At 37.2% G+C, this 9,396-nt stretch overlaps 1 protein-coding gene and 1 non-coding gene across 2 annotated transcripts; one reads left to right on the forward strand and one right to left on the reverse strand.

The window, feature by feature from the left end:
• Positions 1-859: 859 nt before the first annotated feature.
• On the forward strand, positions 860-7,044 carry LOC111897112 (uncharacterized). The gene is made up of 4 exons (XM_023893078.1): positions 860-979; positions 2,106-2,454; positions 4,643-4,893; positions 6,622-7,044. The coding sequence occupies exons 1-4, from the start codon at positions 860-862 to the stop codon at positions 7,042-7,044; spliced, it is 1,143 nt and encodes a 380-aa protein (XP_023748846.1).
• LOC111897152 (small nucleolar RNA R71) lies at positions 2,772-2,878 on the reverse strand. The gene has a single exon (XR_002852111.1). It is a non-coding gene; the product is annotated as a small nucleolar RNA R71 (small nucleolar RNA).
• Positions 7,045-9,396: the final 2,352 nt, after the last annotated feature.

Genomic DNA, 9,396 nt, shown 5'->3' on the forward strand with positions numbered 1-9,396 from the left:
CTATTGTGTGACTATGCATAGATTTACATGAATTGATTAATAATTAGTGGGTTTAAAACTAAACTGCTAATACTTCTTAAATTGGTAACCAACGGTAATAGTCTTGACTAATGTATAACCATTGAGTGAAAGTGGATTCGAACTAATAGAAGTAATTTGTTTATTGAGTTTTCATTAAAGAATTAAGTTTATCTAAACTTGCAAAATTAGATACAAACTCCGTTTAGCTTATTAATAATTAGATTAATTTAGTAGTCAATATATAAATTAATAACACCGTTCCCTGTGATCGACACCCGACTTACCCAAGCTATACTGTAATCTGACTAGATACACTGCCTATAAGTGCATAGTTAGTTTAAGTTTGTTAGGTTATAAATATTAAAATTAGTGGCTACTTTTGTGCACATTAAGTTTTTGGCGTCGTTGCCGGGGATCAAACCCGGGTCACCCTAAATTAAACTTATTTTGATATTGTCATATTTATACCTATTTTTAGGCAATATTTAAGTACATTTTTATATATAAGTTGGTAATTTGTTTAGAATAAAGGTACTTATGGGTTTAAATGTTATTTCCAGCCAAAAAGAAGACATTTTGAAGAAAAGGGACTAAAAATGTTTAAGGAAGAAACTTTGGGAGTTAAAAGATTAAAGGACAAGAATATCAGGAAAAAAGCGTCTTCACATCGTGAGAACTGGAAGATTCACGACGTGAGCATAAGTTCTTGAAAATATGTACGCGGGTGAAGGAATCCTTGTCGGGCACGGTTATCTTGTATTCATGACGTGAATATTTTATTATTCACAACGTGAGTTATTAAAATTAGAAAACTATATATATCCTTAACCATTACGAAATGAAGGGACTTTTGGCAAAAGAAAGAGATTCTAGAAGGCGAATTTCAGAGGAAAAAGAGATCTGGAAGTGGTTTTCAACACCAAAGAAGAGGAAGATCATAATTTGCTTTATAAATTTGGTACATTTATCATGTGTTTGATTTTAGCTTTTGATTGTTTAGTTGTTAACATGTCCAGCTAAATCTAGTTGCTTCTGTTAGCTAGATGAAGCTGGAACTCATGGTTTGAATGCATTAGATTAGACTCTATTTGTTGGTTAAATGCTTATGTGGATTGATTTTACCTATCATGTTTAGTTAATGATTTAATTGCTTTAAATTCTTGTTTTGTGTAGTTAGTGAACACAAATATGCATGAATATGAATACCTAATAACAAAGTGAGCACTAGTTTATTAGAGCTAAGATCAAACCAATCTTAGATAAGTAGTTGAATCATTAAATTAAGTTGTGTTAGAGAACTCATATTATGAATATAACTGTGTTTTGATTAATCAATCTTCATAGCTCCTATCTTACTTAATAATTGATTATGTGTTAACTATTGTGTGACTATACATAGATTTACATGAATTGATTAATAATTAGTGGGTTTAAAACTAAACTGCTAATACTTCTGAAATTGGTAACCAACGGTAATAGTCTTGACTAATGTATAACAATTGAGTGAAAGTGGATTCGAACTAATAGAAGTAATTTGTTTATTGAGTTTTCATTAAAGAATTAAGTTTATCTAAACTTGCAAAACTAGATACAAACCCCTTTTAGCTTATTAATAATTAGATTAATTTAGTAGTGAATATGTAAATTAATAACACCGTTCCCTGTGATCGACACCCGACTTACCCAAGCTATACTGTAATCTGACTAGGTACACTGCCTATAAGTGCATAGTTAGTTTAAGTTTGTTAGGTTATAAATATTAAAATTAGTGGCTACTTTCAAGCACATCAAGTTTTTAGCGTCGTTGCCTGGGAACGGCCAGTTTATTAGTTTATTTAGTTGCTTTAGATTAATCGACCCTTTTTGTGGGATAAAATCTGCAAAAAGTTAATTAGTTATTTATTTTTGTTTCTTAGCTTAGTTTATTAGCATATTATTTTAGCAAAAAAAAATTGATTTTTGTTTCTGTCACAGAACTCACGACGTCAGCTTCATAAACTCACGACGTGAGAACTGAAATTTTTAGTTTTTAGTATTTTTCTTATTTTAGTTCAATTTTACGTTTTTATTTTATCGAGTTGCAGGAGTTCTTGACCAGAGGCTCTACCACACCTTTGGTGCCACCGATTAAAGATCCAGAAGCTGCACTTCACAAAAAGACTGATAAGAAGACGCCATTGCAAGAACTAAATTCAGCATTTTCAAGGAGGTCGGGAAAAAAGACAGGAGACTCAAGTTCATCCTTAAAGAACAAGAGCAAGCTTGAACACTTGGATCAAATACCCGTCCAAACCGAATCCGAATACGATACTGAGCCTAAATTTGAAGAACATACGAGCGAACCCGAGAACGAGCCAAGGAACGAGATGGCAGACATTGAAGAGATGTCTATGGGCGCTTACAAGAAGCAGATCCGAGAAGATGTGGGTCCCGGTTTAGCCCAACCCGCAATACCTGCCACTGCCACATTCGAGCTGAAGGGGCACATCTTGATTGTACTGAAGGAAATCCCATTATATGGGAAAGATCATGAGGATGCTTTTAAGCATCTAGATGAAGTCAATGACATTGCGGATTACTTCAATGTCCCAAATGTCAATAGAAACACCTTACTACTCAGGATGCTTCCCATTAATTTCAAGGGAGCTGCTAAAGAGTGGTTAAAATCACTCCCACCGGGCACAATCACCACTTGGGCTCAATTGTGTGAGCAATTCCTGGACCAGTTTTGCCCGCCATCCAAGATAGCTAAACTCAAGAAGGCAATAGCCAACTTTGAGCAACAGCCGGGGGAGTCATTATACGAAGCATGGGAGCAGTACAAGGGCTTGCTTAGAAATTGCCCTCAGCATGATCTAAATGTGCAACAAGAGATGTCGATCTTCTATGATGGGGTCAACATTATGACGAGACAACTCCTTTACTCTCAAGGACCTTTGACAAAGAAAAATCCAAGGGAGGTCAAGGAGCTGATTGAAGAATTCGTGAAGCACTCTCGCGAATACCACAACCCTAGGCAAGATGGAATCAAAGGCGGTGGAGGGGCCCAAACTGAAGAAATAGCAGCCATGATGGCTATGCTGAATAATATGGACAGGAGGTTGACACAAATGGACCACTCAATTCATGCCATAATAGTGGGTTGCGAGAGGTGTAGTGGTCCGCACTTGACCAAGGACTGCAATTTAGATGAGTTTGGGAATAGAAAAGCTCAAGTGTGCTACTCGAGTGGGGATAAGTACGAGGAAGACTGGAGGAAACCAAAGAAGGAGTGGCTGCCATATGAAGAATTTAAGAAGCAAAAAGAAGAAAAGTATAGGCAAACAAGCCGAGGCTTCTACCAAAAGGAGCAACCACCAGCTGAGAAGAAACCTGATCTAGAGACCATGTTGATGAAGTTTATGGAAGCTTCGGAAAAGAGACACAAGGCTACTGATTCTGCTATTAATGAACAAAGAACTTTGGTAAAGAATCATCATGCATTGATGGTAAAATAGCAGGCTTTAATAAAAAAAACCAACAAGCCTCCATCAATAACCTTGAAGTACAACTTGGTCAACTAGCCACTATGGTTCATGAGAAGTTGTCCCCAAAAAATCCCGAAACGAAGGCCCAATCTCATGTAATGGCCATAGATACTAAAGAAGAGGCCATCTCTGAGTTCCTAGAAGCCTTAGAAGTTGAACAATAGCAGCCAGATCCAAAACTAAAGAAGCTAAAGCTCGAAAATCAAGATGCTGCTGAATTGAAGAACTCACGACGTGAGCCATATAAGTTCACAACGTGGGCCCGTCATGAATAGAAACTTTTTGTAGTTGGTTCGGCTTATCATCCGCCTTTGCCTTTTCCTTCCCGAGCTGCCCTTAGTCCATTGGAAAGAGAGCATATAGAGTTTGTTAAGCACGTGAAGGGTATCCCGATTAATACTCCTTTTGTCGAGTCCTTATCAAAAATTTCCGAGCATCAAAAATTATTGCAGGACTTGATAGACACTCGCAAGCAATTAAAGAATCATTCTAAGGTGATTCTAAGTGAGCAAAGCTCAAAAGCTGTGTTGGGAGAGACACCTGAGAAGATGGGAGATCCTGGACGCCTCACTCTTCCGTGTGAGTTTGGTAACAATATGAAGGTTGATGCTTTAGCCAATTCTAGGGCTAGCATTAATTTGATGCCTTATTCATTTTATCAAAAGTTGGAAATTCAGAAGATGAAGGCTACAAGAATGACTATTCACATGGCGAACCGTTCAGTGACACAGCCCCGAGGCATTGTGGAGGATATATTAGTAAAAATTGGAAAATTTGTTTTTCCAATAGATTTTGTAGTGTTGGATATGAAGGAAGCCCTGATGTTCCAATTATCCTTGGTCGTCCATTGCTTAACACTGCTGGAGCTCTTGTTGATATTCACGAGTCTAAGCTCACCTTGAGGGTTGGTGATGAAAAAGAAATTTTTGGGATAGAAGATGGCTTTCAAAGGAATCATGTTCAAGAAGAGGTGTTCACAATTAATGAAGACAATGAATTAGAAGAACTAGAAAAGCTTATGGAAGAAGAGATCAAGACAGTTCATCAAGTCAAAAGAACAAAACCAAGAGCATTTATTCCATATTTGGTTGAAGTCATTGCTTACAAGAGTCCACCTTCTTGGGTAAGCGAGGAAGACGAGATGACAAGTGATGAAGAAGAGGTTACTTCAAAGGTGACAAAGCCGGTAGTGAAAGAGGAGAACGATGCTATGGAGTGCAGGGAGGAAACTAAAGGGACCAAACACAAGCTTGATGAAGAAGAGGTCAAAGCTAAAAAGGAAAATTCGAAAAAGGCGTACAAAAGACGAGTTCAAGCTTACAAGAGGCGTTTCAAGGAACAAAAGGTCCAACTGGTGATGGACTTTTCAGAAGATTCAACGTAGGATGCACGGAGTCCAGCTCAAGACTCCGAGAAAAAGAAGTGCTTCTCGGGAGGCAACCCGAGTTTGGTTTGCAATTTTTTTCTTTTCTTTTTGCATTTTTAGTCTTAAAAACATACATCATATCATCCAACTCGATTATAACATAATTAAACACTGAATGAGGGGTGCCTAAAAACGAAGTGGTGATAATTAGGAAGATAGCTGTTAGACGTACTTTATTTGTTAATAATTACATTTTGTGCAGGATTCACGACGTGAATAGTTACTAATTCACGACGTGAATTCTGATTAAGCGGGATAATATAAAAATGATGCATATCAGCCCATTTTCTATTAACTAAATAGGCCAAGACTTAGCCTCATTTCTTTATTCCCCACGAAGTGAAACACACGATCTGTTCCCCCTTGTTCCAAATTTGGCCGACAATTCCTCTATTTTCCTTTGTGCTTACGTAATACTACGATCTAAGGTAATGATTCTTCCATTCTATGTTTAATTTTTGCTCTAATAGTTGAATTTAGGGCTAGGGTTTGTTCGTATGTTAAATTGTATAAAATATGCCCTAAGAGTCGTGAATTACCCTTGGAATGTAGTTGATTATTGGTTGAAAATGTCATAGGAGTAAACCCCCAGCACTATCATGGCCAATTTGTATAGAAAGCATACCAAATTTCGAACCTGACTACGAACTCACGCCGTGAATTTTTAGGAATTCACGACGTGAATTCTGGACTGTGCAGTTTCTTTGTTCCTTTTATTTCTAAATTGTTGGGTTGTTGTTTTGGCTATGTTTGTTCCTTGTTTTTGCAGAAATTGCACCTAGAAAGGAATTACCTCTTGGGATTGCGAGTTTACACCCATTTTACGAATTTCCAACCACTACACCTCGGGATGTTTACAAGCGATGGAATACTCGGTTGGGATGGCTTTACAACCGGGAGTTTTCTGTTGCTTCCACTATTCAGTGGGCAAGGTTTAGGGAGGTTGGCTTGTTTGATAGCATGTCCCAATACCTAACAAAAATCTTTTTGGGGGACGGATTTCAATTTACATGCAAGGGGTGGTTCAACTTGTTTAACATCCAGGAGCATGTTTATAAGGAGCTTTGCGTGGAGTTTTTTCTCCACGGTGACATTCCATGACAATGTCAGAGATCCCACTTTTCCCCGAGCCTTGGTCTTTCGTTTAGGCGGGGAGTATCGGGAGTGCAGTTTAGTGGAGTTTTCTCGTCGTATGGGGCTGTATGAAGCACATGAGACCATCACTCATGAGTTTGTTTTATTTTTGAGGAACACCACGTGGGTGTATGCGGATGGGGTTTCAGGGCCGGAGTTTTGGAGCAACATTGCCGCTGGTGTGTTTAATTCCGGTGTATCTCCCGAGAGTAGCATCAAAAACCCGATACACCGCCTCATCCATCGCTTAATTACTTTCTCCATTCATCACAAACGTCACGGTGATAAAGTTACTAAAAGTAACTTTTTCTTTTTATGGTGCATCTTACAACCGGGTGTTTGCCGCAATATTCCATATTTCTTGGCCCTGTATTTGGCGGACTATGCGTCGAGTGCTCGTCCTGGAAGCCCCATTTGTGTAGGGCATTTTGTTACACGATTGGCCCGATCTTATGGCCTCCTTGTTACTGACATCACTCATTCTCTAACATGTATTGAGGGGAATGAGTTCAGTATGGGGTATCTGGAAACAATGAGGGTGGTAAAAAAAATTATGGGACACATTGGGGAATTCTTCGAGATGATGATGATGAGGAGGAGGAGGAGGAGGAACCGGCCGACCAACCCGAACCACAACCACAGCCGAGGCGCAGGAACATGAGAGGACGGGGAGAACGCAGGCAGCCAATGCATCCACCCGCATCCACGGTGGGACCACCCTTTGGGAGTAACATGGCTGGTTATTTTGACCAGTTATCTTTGAGTGTCAATTGGATTGGAGGTACTATGAAGAACATTGTCCGACACCTTGGAGTGGAGCAGCCACCTCATTTGGGGTATCATTACCCGATTTGCCCGAGATGGACGGAGTATGGCGGACGTGGAGGTGATGGAGCGGGCACGAGCGGAGCGAACGATGAGGAGGAGGATGATTGATTGTTTGTTTATTTTTTATTTTGTTTGTTTTGGTTTGTTTTTATTGTGTTTTGTTTTATTTTGTTGGGATTGTAAGAACTTTCAAGATATTATGTTACTTTTATTCTTCTTTGGTTGTTATTTCTTAGAAATTGGTAGGAGCGCCTACAAGGGATATCGAGATATAAGTGCGTACGTGTTTAGCCGGGAGTGTTTAAAGTCGAGAGTCGAGACCCATATTTTAAACTAAGTGTGGGGTAGGGGGTATAAAGTAAATTGCTAGATAATGAGTAAATTGCTAGATAATAGTAAAATTTGAAAATTGAAATTTCTAATTAGATCTAGTAATAATAATTTGAATTGTATTTGCTAGTGTTATATGGGATGATCCGATAAGAGTTCAAATGTTTAGTTGAGCCAATACACGTTATAGTGCATTTGTTGCCTCCCTTATTTTAGTGAAATCATGGAACAAAAACATAACCCCGCTTGGTTTGTGGGATGCAATATGTTTAGCAGCCTAAACCTGAAATGTATCCAGGAAAGCTATGTCTTAACCAATAAAGGTCGAAGTTAAGCGCCCATGCTTAAGCATGTAGGTTTTGAGTGAAAAAAGTGAGTTATACATGTAAAAAAAAGAGAAAAAAAAGAGAGAAATTACAGAAAAGTAAGAATTCCTGAAGAATTTTGGAGCTATCAAAGTATGAAGATCAAAGATCAAAGTTCTAAGGAATCAAAAGTTGAATATGCTAGAAATCATGAAAGAAATGAATTCAAAGAAATCAAGATTAAACTGTCAAAGAAGTGAAGAATTCAAGAGCTCCAAGTATTGGTATCTTAAAGTTGTAATTCTCTAGTTTATGTATGCTTGGGTAGCTTTACAAAAATACTTTGAGGTTAAGTAAGATTTATGCGGATGGATTCGGAGGGTTGCATAAAATGAGCATTGTTTGAAAGAAGTGGGCGAATGTTTATGAAGATTGTGAGTATTTAAAGTATGGGGGTACTTTAGGAAAATTTTAGACACAAATGCATGCGTTGAGGTCTTGGCATAATGGCTGAGCTGGAATCGGATTGTGCTATGTGATGTTAGTAATAAAGGGTTAAGTTTAAATTTGCTTGAGGGCAAGCAAAGCCCAAGTGTGGGGTATTTTGATATTTCCATATTTATACCTATTTTTAAGCAATATTTAAGTACATTTTTATATATAAGTTGGTAATTTGTTTAGAATAATGGTAGTTATGGGTTTAAATGTTCTTTGCAGTAAAAAAGAAGACATTTTGAAGAAAATGGACTAAAAACGTTAAAGGAAGAAACTTTGGGAGTTAAAAGATTAAAGGACAAGAAAATCAGGAAAAAAGCGTCTTCACGTCGTGAGAACTGGAAGATTCACGACGTGAGCATAAGTTCTAGAAGATATGTACGCAGGTGAAGGAATCCTTGCCGGGCACGGCTATCTTGTATTCACGACGTGAATATTTTATTATTCACGACGTGAATTATTAAAATCAGAAAACTATATATATATATATATATATCCTTAACCATTACGAATTGAAGGGACTTTTGGCAGAAGAAAGAGATTCTAGATGGAAAATTTCAGAGGAATAAGAGATCTGGAAGTGGTTTTCAACACCAAAGAAGAGGAAGATCATAATTTGCTTTATAAATTTGGTACATTTATCATGTGTTTGATTTTAGCTTTTGAATGTTTAGTTGTTAACATGTCCAGCTAAATCTAGCTACTTCTGTTAGCTAGATGAAGCTGGAAATCATGGTTTGAATGCATTAGATTAGACTCTATTTGTTGGTTATATGCTTGTGTTGATTGATTTTACCTAGCATGTTTAGTTAATGATTTAATTGCTTTAAATTCTTGTTCTGTGTAGTTAGTGAACACAAATCTGCATGAATATGTATACCTAATAACAAAGTGAGCACTAGTTTATTAGAGCTAAGATCAAACCAATCTTAGATAAGTAGTTGAATCATTGAATTAAGTTGTGTTAGAGAACTCATATTATGAATATAATTGTGTTTTGATTAATCAATCTTCATAGCTCCAATCTTACTTAATAATTGATTCTCCGTTAACTATTGTGTGACTATGCATATATTTACATGAATTGATTAATAATTAGTGGGTTTAGAACTAAACTGCTAATACTTCTTAAATTGGTAACCAACGGTAATAGTCTTGACTAATGTATAACCATTGAGTGAAAGTGGATTCGAACTATTAGAAGTAATTTGTTTATTGAGTTTTCATTAAATAATTAAGTTTATCTAAACTTGCAAAATTAGATACAAACCCCTTTTATCTTATTAATAATTAGATTAATTTAGTAGTGAATATATAAATTAATAACACC

This window comes from Lactuca sativa, chromosome 4 (assembly GCF_002870075.4).
Source record: "Lactuca sativa cultivar Salinas chromosome 4, Lsat_Salinas_v11, whole genome shotgun sequence".
In the NCBI taxonomy this organism is placed as follows: Eukaryota; Viridiplantae; Streptophyta; class Magnoliopsida; order Asterales; family Asteraceae; genus Lactuca; species Lactuca sativa.

What these genes read in the sequence shown, in the direction of transcription:
- LOC111897112 (XM_023893078.1), top strand. Translation starts at nt 860, where the DNA reads ATGAAGGGACTTTTGGCAAAAGAAAGAGATTCTAGAAGGCGAATTTCA. An exon ending in TAATTTGCTTTATAAATTTG is followed by an intron (nt 980 to 2,105) that starts GTACATTTATCA and finishes ATCGAGTTGCAG; the next exon opens with GAGTTCTTGACCAGAGGCTC. An exon ending in CCGAGAAGATGTGGGTCCCG is followed by an intron (nt 2,455 to 4,642) that starts GTTTAGCCCAAC and finishes ATTTGGTTGAAG; the next exon opens with TCATTGCTTACAAGAGTCCA.